Genomic DNA, 16,396 nt, shown 5'->3' with positions numbered 1-16,396 from the left:
GTGGATGAGGAGGAAAGATCAAGTCCGTGATGTATGACGTCACGAGTCTGTACATCTGAGGCAGATATTATGCCTGCATAACATGTATAATTAAATAAGCTGCCCCGATAAGATAACATGATCCCCCGCATCGTCTTGGGCTTCGGGGAAACTTCAACATCGTCAGATCAGCCCACACATCCTATATTGCTTGCTCCCATCCTCATGAGTGACCTTCACCGCTCGTTTGCCAAAGCCAAGCTCGCTCAACTCCCCGCGGATCCGCCTGTTCCTGTCATGGACCCGCCGCGGGAGGACGACGAGGAGCATGAGTCCTCGTCCGTCTCGTCCTCCAACACCGTGGTTCCCTCTCCAAGCCGCCAGCTATTTTCCCGGCCAGACAGGTATGTTCCTCTCCCCTTGTCTCTGGAAATTGATAGCAAAAAATTAATTGATATAGAACAACCCAATCCACCCTCCCCTGGACCGACTTCTTCACCCAGGAGCTCTTCCTCCCCAACCCCGCCACCCACATCACCCACCATGTCTACCTAACGCCTCCCTCCGCCGCATCCGCGCCGCTCTTCGTCATGCACCACGGCGCAGGCTCGTCAGGTCTCTCCTTCGCGACCTGCGCCGACGAGATCCGTCACATCCTCCCCAACGCCGGCATCCTCTCCGTCGACGCCCGCGCGCACGGCCAAACAACAGGTACCCACGGGGAAGCAGAAGAACAAGCGGAAGGCGACAACATGGATCTACGACTGGAGACTCTCTCCCGCGATCTCGTCTTCGTCATCCGTGAGACACACGCGCGCATGCACTGGGGCCAGAAGCCGCCGGATATGGTCCTTGTGGGCCACAGCCTCGGGGGCGCGGTCATCACGGACGTTGCGCGGAGCGGCGAGCTCGGTGCGAAGTTGCTGGCGTATGCGGTGTTGGATGTTGTGGAGGGTATGTACTTTCCCCTACTTAGCTCACTCGTGCAGCGAGCATTGATCTATATTATATGGTCTACACACAACTAACAATATCCTTATCAAATATAGGCTCCGCATTAGACGCCCTCCAAAGCATGGAGCAATACCTCTCAACACGGCCCTCGCGTTTTCCATCCGTCGCATCAGGCATAGAATGGCAGTACGCAATCCCCAAAGCAAACCCATCTCTACCCATCTCGCCCACTAATCACAACCCAACCCAGCACCCGCTCCCGGACAATTCGCAACAAGGCCTCCGCGCGCGTCTCCGTGCCCTCCCTCCTGGACGAGGAGACCTCCCCCTCCGACCCGCAAAAGCCCTGGGTCTGGCGCACCAACCTAGCAGCTACCAAGCCTTTCTGGGAAGACTGGTTTGTGGGGCTCAGTCGCAAGTTTCTCGAAGCTAGGGGAGGCAAGTTACTTTTACTGGCTGGGACGGACCGGTTGGATAAGGAGTTGATGATAGGTCAGATGCAGGGTTTGTCTTTCTCTTCCCCTTCCTGCACCTTGTCTTCTTGCCTTTCAGTCCAAGACCCACTAACGGGATACCACAGGAAAATACCAACTGCAAGTCTTCCCCGAAGCAGGCCACTTCATCCAGGAGGACCAGCCGACCAAAACAGCGCAGATCCTCGTCGACTTTTACAAGCGCAATGATCGCAGTGCATTGGTGCTGCCGCCCAAGGTGGCTGATATGCAGGCTTCTGCTGCGATGCGGTCTGGGACTGGATCGGGGACTGGATCGGGGGCTGGATCAGGGGCTGGATCAGGGCCTGGGGCTGGGGCCGGCGTGCTGGCTGCGCAAAAAGGGGACCGGTCGGGGTCGTTGAAGAAGTCTTGACGGGTATTGCATACAGGTGATACATAGATAGTATACGTGACGGAATAAACCAGATAAGATATAGATGTAAATAAATCAATCAAAGAATCTGTGTGTGCATTTAGGATTATACTGACCAGATCAAAATAAGTAAATAGAAAGAAAAAATTGAATGAAAAGAAACACCCGTCCTGGCTAACCTAGCCTAGTAGCCTACCCCCGACGCCTGTATCTATCTATCTAGCTAGATAGGTTGCTAGTATTGTGAAATCCATGACCTGGTTTGTTCTTGTCTTTCTTTTCCTTGCTTGGCTGTGAGAGTCGTGTCTCAGATCCATAATCAGAAGAGAGAAGGGGAGGGAGCAAAGAGGAGAAAGAGAAGAATAATACAAGAGATAATCATCGCTCAAGGAAGATACGCACCCCCCGCAATGATCAAATTCATATTAGTGAATTTCACCTTATAAACGGGGCTCTTCTTCGTCGGAAAAGCGCTAATCTGATCCGGCGTGACGACGACATCCTTGCCCTTCTTCTTTCCCATGCCCGGCCCAACAGCGCTCGACGACTGCGCGGCACCGGACGGCGCAGCACCGCCATCGATCTTAGTGGCTGTGCCGCCTGCCTCACCTACGACGCGGCCCTGGCCCGCGTCGGGTGTCGGCCCTGTCACGTCCCACACGCGCACGGTGGAGTCAGCCCCGCCGGAGACGAGGACCGTCGACTCGACGCTCCAGCTCAGCGACCAGATGCCGCCCTTGCCGTGGCCGCGCATGCGCTTGACGAGGCGGCCCGGGGCGAGGTCCCACACGAAGATGGAGCCGTGGTCGTCGGCTGAGGCGAGTAGTTTGCCGTTGCGGCTGCAGGCTAGTGCGGTGATGTTGCCCGTGTGGCCGGTGAACATGCGGACCGCGTTGCCCGTTGTGACGGCCCACATGCGCACGGTGTGGTCGGAGCTGCCGGTGAAGACGTAGGCTGAGTTGGGGTGGAAGGCGACGCAGTCGACGTCTTGGTCGTGGCCGACGAAGATGCGCTGCTGGCGGATGTGGTCTGTTACCCATAGGCGCGCGGTGCGGTCGTGTCCAGCGGACACGAAGTAGTGTCCGTAGGGGCCCCACTGGAGGTCCCAGACGGGCTGGTCGTGGCCTTTGTAGACGACCATGCATTGCCAGAGGTCGAGAGACCATAGTCGGATTGTTTTGTCGGACGAGGATGAGAGCAGCCAGCGCGTGTTTGTCGGCGCGACTGCGTTCTCTGTACGGGTGATGGAGGGTGCAAATGCCACGGCGTAGACCGGGCCTGAGTGACCAATGAGACGCCGGGAGTTCGATGCGGAGCCGTCGTCTACGTTTTCGTATGTCGTTGGGATCTTTTTTCCGTCCATGCTCCAGACGCGGATATATGACTCTTGCATGCCAGCTGCGACGAGCATATTATCGTCGGAGAAATCTATACAGTTGACTCTGGGGGCGGCTTAGCCTTGCTTTTGAAAGAAGAAGAAGGAAGTGGAGAGATCATACCCATCATAAGTGTTGTGGAAAGTGAACATGCAGACACTGACGCCCGGACCGACACCGCCCGACCGACCCTCGATCTGGAATCGGTCGCGGTTCTCCTTCACCTTCTGGACCTCCATGGCCACATCGCGAGCGGTGGACGGCGGGTAGGGAATTTCCGCCCGCGTCGGCGCTTCGTCATCGTCCTCCTTCTTGATCATGTGGTCTAACTCCTGGATGAGGGTTTTCTGGCCCGCCGCCGGCGGGTTCTTGGCGTCTTCGTCGGCAAGTTCACCCCTCACGTCCCCTTCGAGCGTCTGTTCCATGGGGAGTCTGCCCAAACGAAGTCGAGGCAGCGTGCCCGCCATGGCCGGATTGTCGCCCGTGTAGGCCGATCCCGGGTGGTGGCCCGGGATGCCTTCATCTTCGGTGGGGAACGTGTGACCGGCGCCGGCTTGACCCAGCATGGCAGCGAAGCTGAAGCGGTCATCGACGGCGCGCTCGCGGGTGATGATCGTGCAGAAACTGCTCAGAATGGCGGACATGACGGAGCCACCCTCTTTCTGCTTGCTCTCCAGGAACTGCATGAGGTTGGAAAATGCCGGGTTGCTGAGAACCAAGCGGTACTTGTTGTTGCGGTACAGCTTGGCGGTGGAGTTGTGCTGGACATGTTCGGGCAGACCGATCGGCTCAAGCGTGCGCACGTCTTCCGAGTGCTCAGGCAGAAACAGGTTCTTGTTGGACTCGAAGAAGTGCTTGGCCTCTTGGGGATAGAACGAGGTCACCATGTTCAGAAAGGAGTAGACAAACAGCGGCCAAAGGGCCCTTCTGAGCTCCGGCTGTCGGAGAAGCCGTCAGTGGGGAAACGATGCACGGCGTCATTCGGCCATACCTTGTACAGATCCAGGTTATCTTCCACCCATACTTTGATCAGGTCTGAAGGTGGTCAGCACGGTCGATGACTTGGTCTGGGTAGAGCACACCTACCGAAACCTTGTCGGTATTTAGGTCGGGCGTCTTCACCCAGGGCGGGGAGAGGACGGCCATCAATCTCTTGATTTGCGGACTCCATGCGCAGCATGGCCTCCGTACGACTGTAGCCTTTCTTGGCCAAATAGTCGATGACCTGTAATTGTCAGTAGTGCATCTCAATTTTCCAAGCGCCATGTTGCAGAAGCGCGACATAATAAACCACACGAGCGCAATCACAGCAAGGACAACGCCAAGCGAATAACAAAGGTAAATTGCACAATCAAGCTCTCTAACAAATCCCATCTCAACATAAAACACCCCAATGACCATCAAAGCATACATCACAAATCAATAAATAAGAAAAAACCTACAATCTGATTCAAATTCTGCTGCGACATGGCACCGCTGGGCGGCGGCGGAGGGCCCGGGGTGGGCGCGCCGACGGGGGTGGACGGACCGCCCATGGGCTGCTGGGAAGGCATACCTCCACCGGGCCCGAGACTACCACTTCGGGGAGCAGGGCTGGGGGCCCCGCCTGGCGCAGACATGATGGGGTGGTCGCACTCTCTTGCAACTGCCGGCGAATAGATGAGAGCGAGATGAACGACCGGCGAGGTTGGATGGGGAGAATGATGTACGCATCGATGTAAACGGGGAGTTTTGCGGCTTTGGGGTTTGATATTGACTAGGCTGGATGCGGTTAGCTTGTATTATGTCATCAATATGATGGACTAGTCTAGTTATGGACTAGCGTTCCCCAGGTACAGCACGTGATCTATCTGCCTCTCACGATGCTTCTGGAGCTCATCCCGACAACATCATTCTCTCTCCTTTACTGGATTGGACCACCTTCCTCGGTGGAACTGAACAGACACAATGGCCGACCCCAAGCCCGCAAAACAACCCGATCAGGTCTTCACATCCGCAGATCGCATCCGCCAACTAAACGAGGTAGACAAGGTAAGAAGCAAGCAGCGCAACCAACCCAGCTTCACATAAAACAAACCAAAAAAAAAATACAGGCCCCCACTAAAGCAAATATCACCACCCTCAGGATGTAGCCAAATTGATCCACTCGGCCGGCCTCGCCATCCAAGCCCTCACGAACGCACGATCCGGCGACGCCGCCGACCGCTCCCTTGAGGCCCACAAGACGCGCTTCAAAGAAGCCACCGCACAGTACTTCGCGCTGCTGTCCTCCATTGATGTCCGGTTGCGACGGCAGGCTTACGCGCTGGAGGAGGCCGCCATCTTGCCGCCGGAGTTGTCGGATGTGGGCGGGGTGGCGGGGGGTGCGGCGGGGGGTGCGGGGGTGGCTGCTGGTGCCGCAAATCCGTTGGATATCAGTTGGTTGAATAGTCGGAAGGATACGGTTGGGAAGGATAAGGAGGCGGAGTTGTGGGCGGCTGCGAGGGAGTTTGTGGAGCAGATGGGTCCGGGTGAGAAAGAGGGACAAGGCAAGATGGAGATGGATTGATGGACTACTGGTTTTGAAGGGAACATTGGGGGGGAGGGGAAGGGACTTGTGTGTTTACTCCCTTGGGGAATAAGAAATGGCGATACAGTTGGAATGGCAGCGTTATGATACCCATATTATTGAGAGCAATCCATTATTAGTCCAGTGGCACGCTCGAACTGCGGATCACCAGGAACCTCAGCTCATCTACATACAATCAGAATAAACCTACTACCCGTGCATCGACCGGATCATCTCAGCGTGGTTTGCGCGCTCCTTGCTGGACTCGGAGAGGGAAGAGACGCCTATCTCGTTAGCACGAATAAAAGAAAGAGAGAAAGAGAGAAAAGGGGATACGTACTCCGCAACTCCCCAACCACATCCTTAGCCTTGCCAAAGTAGACCTCCTCTGTAAACGATATCAGCATCTTCTTCCAAAATCTGACCAAGCCAAGAACAAAACATACGCAGCAAGTTCCTCATCTTCAACTCCATATCCTCAACCAAGCGACCCACGTTCGCGACATGGCTGGCATCCGACTCGACGGGCAGATCGACCTCCACCTGACGGGTCATATTCCCGCTGAGGTCCATCTCGCCCAGGGCCTCGGTCTCGTTGGCGAGGTGCAGGATGACCGTGCTGGTCAGCTTGTAGTGGGACATGCGGGCGCGATCGGTCGCTTCAAAGACGTGGATACTGTCCCATTCGCCGGAGCTCTTACCGCCGGGGGTAACACCTGATTAATTAGCATTCCATTTCCTTATTTCGCTCTCGCTCAAATAGTCACTCCGAGCGGGGGGGGAAGATCATACCCTTCTTCAACAAAATCACCCCCGCAAACCCATCATCCAAATCCCAAAAGTACACACTCCCAACACCCCCCTCATAGTACAGCTCACGGTAGACATCAAAGGCCTCGTTCGCCGCAATTTCCAGCTTGCGCACGCGCTCACTGGGCACGGTGCCGTCGTCGAGCGGGGGGTCGAACTCGTTGCTCCAGGGGGAGCGGTAGCTATCTCCGTCGCGGTTGTAGTCGCAGAGGAGGTAATCGCGGGAGGATTTAGGGCAGCGGCGGATCTCGAGGGGCTGGTCAACGGAGGAGAGGAGGTCTTCGGCTAGGTCGGGGACGATGGAGGTGATGGCGTTGAGGTGCTGTTTTGTGTCGCGGGGGTTGAGACGGCGGAGGAGGTCGCTTTGGGGGTGTCAGTGTGGGGTAGGAATAGGAGGGGGGGGGATAGGAGGGGGTAGAGGGAGGGAGACTCACAGGGCGCTGTCGAATTGGGAGTCTGCCATGGTTTCAGAGTGAGAATGAAAGAATGGGAGGAGAAGTATGGATTATTGTGGTGGATGTTGATTGTCGGTGGAATGAGTGGTTCGGGTTGGAGGGGAGTAGAGTCGTTGGTTAGTGTTGTTGACTCCGTTTCAGGTGGGTCCGTCCGAGAGATATCAGCGTCACATCTATTTTTACCCCCATTACTTCCAGCAACGTCTTTGACCATATCGGATTTGATTGACAGGGTGGTACAGTTCATGCCATGACTTGAATGAAACGAAAGAAACCACTGAAAGAAAAAGAAATCCACCGTGGAAGAGATCAAACGGACGAAGCCTACCGGGGTTCTCAAAATAAACAACAAAGGAGTCGACAACGGAGTAGTATTCTCAGTTGAAGCATAGTAATCTCGGCATCTTCTCCTTCTTCTCTCTGTTGTTGGGGACTCACTGTTTTTGGTTACGTCCAACGCCCGATCCATCGAATAAAGAAAGTCAAAGGGCGAAGAGATCTCGAAAAGAACTACTCAAAGAACCACAAAGAAATGCCTTCTCAGGACGTACTATCCGACAAATCTAAGCCACTGCCATGGTAAATTCCAAAGACAAAGCGTCAGAATGGGTAGACTCTGATCCGAGGGGAGGAGAATGGGGGGTTGGCACTTGAACATGGACATACGGAAGTATGTCTCGATCAGATATATAAAGCCCTAACAGACTGCTCGATATCCTTCTGATCAGAACATCCAACCAGCCTACAAGACTATACACTTCTTCATTCTACACAAACCTTATACAAGCATATTACTACCCAATCCCTACAATCCAAACCAGCATCATGCCTCCCAAACGCAAGTCCGACAACGACAGCGCCTCAGACAGCGCAGCCAAAGCAAGACCTCCCCCACACCTAAGTAGTATACATGTATTGTACCTAACTAACAACCCATCCAGAAACAACGCACCGCAGGCCCCAAAGCCCCCAAATCCAAGGCCCACAAGACCCGCGCAACCACCAAAGTCTCCACCGCCGACAAAAAGCTGCAAGCCCATTTATCGACCATCCAAACCGAGCTTGACAACTGGGTGCGCGCCCACGCCGTGGAGTCCCTCCCCGGCGACAAAGAATTTCCCCTGGATGCCCGCAATGCCCTCCTCCGCGAGCTAGGCGGTTACTGCACCAAGGCCGACGACGGCTGGAAGGCGCTCGTGGACAGCCTGCCGCCGGGATCGGTGGAGAAGCTGCCCCAGGCGCTGGCGGTGGTTGTGTTGGCGAAAGACGTGTTTCTGAATGTGGTGCAGAATCCGTTGGCTCTGGCGGAGGGGACGATTCTTGAGGGGAGAAGGGTCGCGTGGGAGAAGACACGTTTGGAGAGTGAGTTTTCCCATCTACCGTCTCTTTTCTACTACGATGGGAGAGAAAAGAAAAGACAAGGGATAGCCTAGCTAACAAGTCAAAGACGAATCGTACGCCCACACCATGCGCAAAGCCCTTGCCCCATACGCCATCTCAAAAGCCGGCCCCGCCGTCGCGAGCGCCAAACTCTGGGAATCCGCCATGGAGCGACTGTCACCGCAGAGCAACGACTCGTCCCCGCTGCGCCACCTGCTCAAGCCCGCCAAGAAAGACAAGGACGAAGAGGCGCGGTTTGAGGAGCTGAAGGCCGCGTACGAAGCGGCCGGCGCGGTGAGCTTCGGCCTGTGGAACAAGGACAACGAGACCCATACTCGGTTCCGGACGGAGGTGGTCGCGAGTGACGAGGACGGTGATGATGATAAAAAGATGCCGTTTGTGACGCAGCCGGCGGTGATCCGGGTTGCAGATTTGAAGGGTAAGGCGGCTGGTGAGGTGATTTCTTGGGCGCAAGGGTTGAAGACGGAGGAGGAGGCTTAGTTTCTCTCTCTCCCTGTCTCTCTCTCTTTTCCTTTCTTTGCTTGTCTTTTTTGCTGGTTGGTGTTGCTATTGCTGTTTCTGTTGCTGTTTATATACTGTTCTATTGCGCTGTGTCTGGTGTATGGATCGGTTTTTGTTAGCATGTCTTTGTGATAGTAGATCAGTTGTGAATGATATATAGAGTCAAAAATTCATTTTGAAAAACTCACACTTCATCTCTACCAAATCATGCTAAGATTACATATTATATTCTTTATCAAAACAGTTCGATTTTGTCAGTACAGTGCTGGTGTTAATACCAAGCCAGGATATATCTAATTTAATTCAATTCTTCCAACTCTACTCCGTAGTCACTAGTCATATACTATTCTATTATACTATATCAGGTATATAAATCAGTACCTGTCGTGCCTTATTACAGTAGACCAGTTGCGAATGATATATAGAGTCATGTATTTGTATTCAAAAACGTATACATCCTCTCTACCCAAGAACATACCGAAACCACTCATCACGTCGTCATCAAAACAGTCCTGTTTAGCCAGTGCGGCGCCTGCGCCAACACCCTTCAGGACCTATCCATATCAATGATATAATTTCCAACACCAGCCCAACCATCCATCGATAAAACCGTCAGGGTTATAAACCAATGTCAAGGCCCAAAAAACGAAGACAGCAACTGCTCAGGCGATATCAATTCGTCCTCCTCATCCTTGTCCCGTTCCGCAGACTGCTCATCAGTCCGATTACGCTTCGCAACAGGACGACGGGAAGGCGGAGATGGCGGATCAAGCACCGACTCCCCCGACCGTCGACTCGACTCACGCGCCAAAACCTCCCTATATCTACCCTCGCAGTCAGGTCCCACCCTGTCCATCTTCTGCAGTGCACCAATCATGCGCTGCGTCAACGACCCATGCTTGACGGCGTTCGTAGGCCGCGGCTGCAGCTGGTGGCGGGGGAAGGCGTCGCTGCGCGGGTAGCGGATGAACTGGGGACTGGTGCCGACTACGTTGCAGTAGCGGCGTTCGAGGTCCCGTTGCTGGGTGTCTGTCAGGAGGACGTCTTCCAGGGGTGGGATGGCGACTGGTTCTGGGGTGGGGGTGCGGGTTTTCCTGGGTGTCTTTTTTGCGGGGGTTGCCTTTTTCTTGTTGTTGGGTTGAGGTTGGTGGCCGCCTGTGAGGAACGAAGTTACGGTGGTGAAGCCCGTTTCGACGTTGTCGGGCATGTGGAATTTCTTGGGGGGTTTCTTGGGTGCGCGGGCTCGTCTCTTCGGCTCAGGCAGGCCCTGGTCGGCGTTTTCGTCGGGGATGTCGATGGCTTGTTTGCTGGATACAGGGCGCACGCCGGCGGGGAGGATACGCGGAGACTTATCGTCGTGGAAGGTAAAGCGGGAGCCGCTGGCGATCATCTCCTGCATTTTCTCGTAGTTGTCCTTGGCCTTGATGTAAGATTCTTCCTCCTTGCCCTGCATGAGGAGGAGGAGGATATTTCCTGCACGCTTGCGACCCGTACGTCCCATGCGCTGCAGCATGCGGATGGGCGAAGCCGACGAGTCGTAGCAGACGATGAGGTCGATCTCGCCGATGTCGAGGCCCTCTTCGCCGATGGAGGTGGCGACGATGGTGTTGTAGGTGCCTTTTTTGAACTTCTGCACGATGTCCAGTTGGGTTTTTTGGCCCATGCCTTCGGAGCCCTTCGCTGTGCTTTGGCCGACGAAAACGTGAGGTCGGATCATCGGCTCGTACCGCTTGAGGACCCGCGTTACTTCCTCCGCGCTGTCGCGGAAGTGGACGAAGATCATGACGCGCGTGGACGGGTGGCCGCTGCCGCCGTTTTGGCCCTCGGCGCCTTCGCCGGCGTCTAGGAAGTGGTTCAACACCACCTGTTTCAGGTGCTCCAGTTTCGGGTGCCCGATGAACTCCGGGTTCTTGACCCACGGTTGGACGTGGTTCATGAGCTTCTTGAAGTGTTCGTCCTTCACAATCTCCCGCTGGTACTTGCCGCCCTTCTGCCCTTCGGTATTGGACTGGAAATGTTGCAGGTGGCGGTAAAACGGCGTGATGCCGTGATACTTGAGGAGATCAATGCCGTGGGCCACGCTCGCCAGGACAGTGAAGATCGCGTTGAGCTTGTTCTTCAATCCCCAGTGTGCATTCCTGCCCGCGTCGGAGAGCATCCACTGCTGACGGGCTTTGGTCAGGCCGTACGCAGTCAGCGCCATGGGGTCCCGGCCCCAGTAAGCGTTCAGGTTCCGCAGCTGGTCAACGAGAGGCTGCAACGCCTTGGACAAGAGGTCCATGCACAAAACTATCTCCTCGGAGTTCTTGAATGTCTCGACGTCCGTGTGCTTGGCGTGGACGTACTCGCGGATGTCGAGCGAGTGCTCGGTGCGGATCTCCACTCTCGAGATATCCAGCCCGTCGATGACAGCCTGCACGGACTCGACCGTCGACCCCGGCGTTGCCGTCAGAGCCAGGACGCGGAAACTCTGGTTATATCGCCGGAGGAAATTGACCACTTCCACGTACGCGTACCCGCCGGTCGCGCGGTGCGCTTCGTCAACTACCAGCAAGACGATGCGCTTGGGGTCGGCGATCCCCGACTTCAGGTCGTTGATCAGCGTTTGCGGTGTCATGAAGAATACCCGCTTCGCCTTCCACTCCTCGGCCCGAATACCCGGCGCTGCTTCACCTGTCAGCATGGTGGTCTGCGAGCGCGGGATGCCGGCAATCCCAAAGCAGGCGGATACCTGCTGCGAGACAAGCGGTTTGGTAGGGGCGACGAAAATTATCTGTGAATCCTTGGTCCATCGGAACCAGTTCAACATGATCGTCGCCGCGATGAACGTCTTTCCCAGACCCGTTGGAAGCGCCACCAGCAGATTGTGGAACAGGCCCTTCTGCGCGATGTTGAACTGATAGTCTCTGGTCTTGCCCAGGTTCGTCGGGTAGAGCCATGTATCCAGCGCGTCTTGGTTCAGCTTGTGCTGGGTTGGAGGCTCTGTCTTCTCCGGAGGGGTAAACACCTGCTCCCCGACGGGCGGCGGCCTGACCGTTCGATTCTGAGAGGCCATCTCAAACAGCGACGTCTGGCGCACACCCAGCGGCCGGTTAACGGACTGTATCGGCGTCGGCTGCGCAGGCCGTGCCACAGGCCGTGAGTCTCCGCGCGGGTCTTCCAGCGGCGGCGGCGACGACTCGAGATCCGAGTCAAACGCATCATCGGGGATATCGTCGAGGAGGTCGTCGAACGACGCGCTCTCCGCGCTGCCCTTCTGCACAGCAGGAGCGGCGCGAGGCGACTCGGGGGCTTCGGGGGTTACGAACAAGCCACCGCGGGAGTTCTCCTCCTCAAAAGAGGCCAGCGACGCAGCGATAGCAGCGTCCATATCATCGTCATCGTCATCATCCGCAGCCGGCGCGCCGGCGGGAGCGGGCGCAGGCGCAGGCGCTCTCCCCCCCACATCCCCACGATGTACAGCCGGAACGGTATTCGTCACAGGGGGCCTCGGATCGGGTTTCTTCCAGCGGGGACCGCGAATCAGCTCCGGAGGCGAGGGCGGCTGTGTCAACTGGGTAACGAATATATCCTCCTGGGGTACACTGCGCTTCGGCACGAAGGCTTTCACTCTGGAGCGCGGCGGAGGGGTGGGATCATTGAAGTAGCGCGACGACTGGGTCGGTGACGGGATTTCATCTTCGCAGGGGTCTGTATCGTAGTCTATGAAGGAGTCCGAGGCTGACTCTAGACTGTCGCTGTCGCGGTTCGCGGAGGTGGGCTTGCCGCGGTGCAGGCGGCGGCGCTTTGTTGGTCGCGGGGAGGATTGATCGGCCTCATTGGGGTGGACGGTTCGGGTGAGGTCGCCTATATCATCCTCCATGCCGCCGTCGTCGAAATAATCGTCGTAGTCGGACATGGCGACCTCGCTGGTTGTGGTGTTTCTGGAAGTTGTGGTGACTTCATTGCAGTAGGCGCGTCGCGGTATCGCGGTGTCATGTGATTGTTTGGGGTGTTTGCATTGGATTGATATAGAGAGGATGTCACTACACTGCAGCATTGTTAACTAATAGACTTCTCATTAATTAACTAATAACCATTAGGATGCATTATACTTGTGGTTCCAATGAGTGAGTGTATCATACATGCAGACATCACTGCTCAAGTGTCGGTCACTGTGTTTCCCGGGTATTCCAACTCTAGTCTAGGATCTATCAACATGTAGAGATGCTATATACAAGCCGCGATGGGCTACACGCGCAGCCCAAACAGACGCACACTATTATTCCACGCCGCCTGCGCCACCTCTTCTACGGCCACCCCCTTCAGGCCCGCGACCACCAGGGCCACACGCTCAATAGTACAGCTCTCATTCCGGGTCTTGACCATCTGGCCCGGGAGGAACTTGTTGTGCTTGCGCGAGGGCGGCAGCGGTCGCGCATTCACCAAGTAGGGTGCAATCTTCTCATCGGTAGCCAGAACCTCACACCACGGGGCGTCGGTCTCAAGATGGAGCTTGTCGAGCGGGATCTGGCGCACCATGTCGAGCTGCTCGTCGGTGCGGAAACACACCCCGTTGACACTGATCTCCAGTCCGAGATCGACGAGCTGTCGCATCTCCTCTGCGGTCCCGGCAAAGGAGTGGACGAGCCCGCCGCGCGGCAGCCGGGGCAGGTAGGGGGTGATGATGTCGACAAAGTCGGCGCAAGACTCGCGCACGTGCAGGAAGAGGGGCAGCTGTAGCTCAACGGCGAGGTCGAGCTGATCGCGGAACGCGCGCTGCTGGGTGTCTTTGTCGGCGCGGTTGAGATAGTCGTAGTCGAGACCGATCTCACCGAAGGCCACCAACGGCGATGACGGACCTTCGGCGAGAAGGGCGACACCTAGCTCCCGGAGCTCTTGCAGGTGTGCCTTTCCGTCGACGGCGTAGATCTCGCCCGCGTGGTACGGATGCACGCCGAGGGTCAGGGTGCACATCTCAGGGAACTCCCTGGCGACTTGCAGATTGGCGTGGGCTCCAGCGAGGGTCATGGTCGTCAACATGACGCGCTCGCAGCCATAGTCTCGGGCGCGCTGCAAGACCTGTGCAAAGTCGGAATCATGGTATCTCTTGCCGCGGTAGATGCCTTGGAATTGGTCTGCCGTGAAGGTGACGGCCACCTCGGATCAAATTTTAGTCACGTCCGCGAGATGGCGATAGAGGGGCGATAGACAGGACTCACGTCGGCGAACCGCACGGGGGGGTTAGGGTGTTGCGACTGTTGTGACATGTTGGGGGGAGGGGAGGGGGGGGGGGGATGATCTTTTCGACCGTTGTTGATCAAAGATCCTGTGGTCCTTCCGTTGTCAGGTCTGCCATGACTGCAGGATTTCTCCGCGAGTGGATCGACAACACAACTTGGCGAGTCATTGGAGTTGGAATGGGTAGTGGAGACAGACAGGAAGCGAGAGATCGGCACGGGTAGCGAAGCCGAGTGGAGAGGATGATTTGACCTATGAGAAGATCGTAGATAGTAGATAGCTAGATAGTCCAAATGGTACTAGATCCGTAGGGAGGAGAGAGATGGAGCAAATAGGTCCGAGCCAAGTCTGGGGTTGGCTTGAATGCACCCTGCAGCTAGAGGTGGCAAGCAAGGAATGACCAGTCTACCCAGTCGAGTCTAGTTTAGTCGGACAGAGTGAGACCATGGATGAAGAGAAAGACATACCAGACCATACAGCACTAGTAACAACGATTGGAGGTGGAGATGAAGATTGCAAGATATTAATAGGGCGTCTCAATCCGGTTAGTCTTGTTTGTTGTCCCCAGATTTATTGATCTGATTTTCTCTCTTTCTCCATCTCTTGTATGTTGATATTCACAGACGTATATAATAGATCTATATATACATATATATCTCTCTCAAATTGTATCAATATACATATAGATGGATCATCAAGTATCAGGAAAACCAAGAAGATATATCTCATGAGCATGATCAATTCTCTCGAGAAAAAAAAAAAAAGAAATCGGCCCATTTGATGCCAGGCTGAAGTGAAACCCCGCTAATGAAGAGGCGCTGCGACTAACCCCGTTGGCCACCGCGCTGTCACTCTGGTCTGGGATGGTTATTTATACCAAACTCTCCTCCTTTTCTCTCGTTTTTTCTTTCTCTCTCTTCTTCCTCTCTCTTCCTCTCCATCCGTCTTTCGTTTGACTCGCTTATCTTCACTCGTTTGAAGTCCTCCGTTTTCATCTACTTCCTCTAATCTACCCTTAATAGTAATATTCTCTCCAGTCTCTTCAAATCCTCAACATGAAGCTCAGCCTTGTCCTCGCTTCTCTGGTCGCTGTGGCTGTCGCCCAGTCCTCCACCGGCTCCGAGGCCGCTGCTCCCACTGCCTCCCTCACCCCCGAGGCCAAGTGCGCTGCCAAGTGTAAGTTCTTCACCTCTTTACAATAGAGAAAATTTGGTAGGACAATTCATAACATCTCCCAGGCGACCAGAAGGAGGTCTGCTGCATGGCCGCCTGCTACAAGGTCCCTTGCCCCAGCGACAATCAGGCCAACGACACCACCAGCTGCGTCGCCGACTGTCCCCAGGGCTCCGGCACCCCCAAGGATACCGACAACTACGCCGCTTGCCAGGCCAGCTGCTACAGCAGCCACTTCTTCCCTGCCAGCCCTACTGGTTCCAGCGGTAGCACTGCCACCAGCGCCAAGGATGCCGATGCCACCGCTACCGATGGTAGCTCCTCGGACAAGGACTCTGACAAGGACTCTGACAAAGACTCTGACAAGGACTCTGACGACAGTATGTCTCTCTTCCATCCTCCCCTCTTCCATATGCCCACTAACCAAATACAGGCTCCAAGTCGGGCTCCAAGTCCAGCTCCGCTCCCTCCGCCTCCCAGACTCCCAATGCGGCCTCCGCCGGTCAGCTCAATGTCGGCGCGTCCGCTGCCGGTCTGGTTGGCTTCGCTCTGGCTGCCTGGGCTCTGTAAGGGGCTGGTCAGACCATAAATATCACCCCACAGTATGAAGAGATGGAAGAATGAGGAGAGCATAATCTGCGTTCAATACGGTGTTTTATCCTGATATCAATAGCCTGTTTTAATAATCCTAGTATTGCATTGTCTTGCATTTCTCTTGTATTCCTGTAATCCTCTACCATCCATGGATACGAATTAAATCAACCAGCCGAAATACAATGGTAATCCAAAAAAAAAAACCATGATTGACAGCAGATCTACGGGTCTCCAACACAGACCACCGCCGATCACCCCGCATAATAAGACCCCAAGTATAATACTTCGGACAGCCGACCGAATCACACAACCATGCGCCAATCCGACCATCTGCCAATGCAGTCCTCGATATGATTTGACATGCACTGAGCTGCAGGTCTCGGTTGGAGTACTTATTTCATCTGTCCTTCCAGTACTGCCGACGTAATACCTAGGTAGAGAGGTAGGAGGGAGGTATACAGATAGAAGAGAGATAAGCAAAATACCAGACAAAATAGTTCCTCTAAACCTAATCACCC

The 16,396-nt window shown here is 55.3% G+C and overlaps 8 protein-coding genes across 8 annotated transcripts; 4 read left to right on the top strand and 4 right to left on the bottom strand.

The window, feature by feature from the left end:
- The first annotated feature begins 17 nt into the window (after window positions 1-17).
- ppe1 (putative ribosomal protein/carboxylic ester hydrolase (Ppe1)) lies at window positions 18-1,872 on the top strand. Its single transcript, XM_024820826.1, has 5 exons — window positions 18-383; window positions 440-933; window positions 1,029-1,119; window positions 1,184-1,437; window positions 1,514-1,872. The coding sequence occupies exons 1-5, from the start codon at window positions 118-120 to the stop codon at window positions 1,798-1,800; spliced, it is 1,392 nt and encodes a 463-aa protein (XP_024675501.1). The 5' UTR covers window positions 18-117; the 3' UTR covers window positions 1,801-1,872.
- Window positions 1,873-1,939: 67 nt separating this feature from the next.
- Window positions 1,940-4,822, bottom strand: BDW47DRAFT_133047 (putative transcription initiation factor TFIID subunit). Its single transcript, XM_024817728.1, has 5 exons — window positions 4,619-4,822; window positions 4,263-4,401; window positions 4,168-4,211; window positions 3,300-4,114; window positions 1,940-3,242 (listed from the first exon to the last, which is right to left on the bottom strand). The coding sequence occupies exons 1-5, from the start codon at window positions 4,793-4,795 to the stop codon at window positions 2,186-2,188; spliced, it is 2,232 nt and encodes a 743-aa protein (XP_024675500.1). The 5' UTR covers window positions 4,796-4,822; the 3' UTR covers window positions 1,940-2,185.
- Window positions 4,823-5,123: 301 nt separating this feature from the next.
- Window positions 5,124-5,724, top strand: BDW47DRAFT_122529 (mediator of RNA polymerase II transcription subunit 11; the record flags this gene model as incomplete). The annotated part of the gene is made up of 2 exons (XM_024815855.1): window positions 5,124-5,207; window positions 5,302-5,724. The coding sequence occupies 2 exons, from the start codon at window positions 5,124-5,126 to the stop codon at window positions 5,722-5,724; spliced, it is 507 nt and encodes a 168-aa protein (XP_024675499.1).
- Window positions 5,725-5,736: 12 nt separating this feature from the next.
- cap2 (F-actin-capping protein subunit beta) lies at window positions 5,737-7,097 on the bottom strand. The gene is made up of 5 exons (XM_024819307.1): window positions 6,969-7,097; window positions 6,517-6,896; window positions 6,171-6,440; window positions 6,065-6,112; window positions 5,737-6,008 (listed from the first exon to the last, which is right to left on the bottom strand). The coding sequence occupies exons 1-5, from the start codon at window positions 6,995-6,997 to the stop codon at window positions 5,935-5,937; spliced, it is 801 nt and encodes a 266-aa protein (XP_024675498.1). The 5' UTR covers window positions 6,998-7,097; the 3' UTR covers window positions 5,737-5,934.
- A 717-nt stretch (window positions 7,098-7,814) lies between these two features.
- Window positions 7,815-8,870, top strand: BDW47DRAFT_122527 (uncharacterized protein; the record flags this gene model as incomplete). The annotated part of the gene is made up of 3 exons (XM_024815854.1): window positions 7,815-7,893; window positions 7,947-8,351; window positions 8,437-8,870. The coding sequence occupies 3 exons, from the start codon at window positions 7,815-7,817 to the stop codon at window positions 8,868-8,870; spliced, it is 918 nt and encodes a 305-aa protein (XP_024675497.1).
- Window positions 8,871-9,522: 652 nt separating this feature from the next.
- mph1 (3'-5' DNA helicase) lies at window positions 9,523-12,789 on the bottom strand (the record flags this gene model as incomplete). Its single annotated transcript, XM_024815853.1, has 1 exon — window positions 9,523-12,789. One exon carries the CDS (start codon window positions 12,787-12,789, stop codon window positions 9,523-9,525), a length of 3,267 nt encoding a protein of 1,088 aa, XP_024675496.1.
- A 194-nt stretch (window positions 12,790-12,983) lies between these two features.
- BDW47DRAFT_99151 (TatD family hydrolase) lies at window positions 12,984-14,151 on the bottom strand. The gene is made up of 2 exons (XM_024820825.1): window positions 14,093-14,151; window positions 12,984-14,030 (listed from the first exon to the last, which is right to left on the bottom strand). The coding sequence occupies exons 1-2, from the start codon at window positions 14,138-14,140 to the stop codon at window positions 13,122-13,124; spliced, it is 957 nt and encodes a 318-aa protein (XP_024675495.1). The 5' UTR covers window positions 14,141-14,151; the 3' UTR covers window positions 12,984-13,121.
- Window positions 14,152-15,166: 1,015 nt separating this feature from the next.
- On the top strand, window positions 15,167-15,854 carry BDW47DRAFT_122524 (uncharacterized protein; the record flags this gene model as incomplete). The annotated part of the gene is made up of 3 exons (XM_024815852.1): window positions 15,167-15,287; window positions 15,350-15,664; window positions 15,718-15,854. The coding sequence occupies 3 exons, from the start codon at window positions 15,167-15,169 to the stop codon at window positions 15,852-15,854; spliced, it is 573 nt and encodes a 190-aa protein (XP_024675494.1).
- Between the last annotated feature and the right edge of the window lie 542 nt (window positions 15,855-16,396).

The sequence above is a fragment of the Aspergillus candidus genome (genome assembly GCF_002847045.1).
Source record: "Aspergillus candidus strain CBS 102.13 unplaced genomic scaffold BDW47scaffold_4, whole genome shotgun sequence".
Taxonomy (NCBI): domain Eukaryota; kingdom Fungi; phylum Ascomycota; class Eurotiomycetes; order Eurotiales; family Aspergillaceae; genus Aspergillus; species Aspergillus candidus.
Note: the sequence above shows the minus strand (reverse complement) of the source record. Positions and strands in the feature narration are given on the sequence as shown.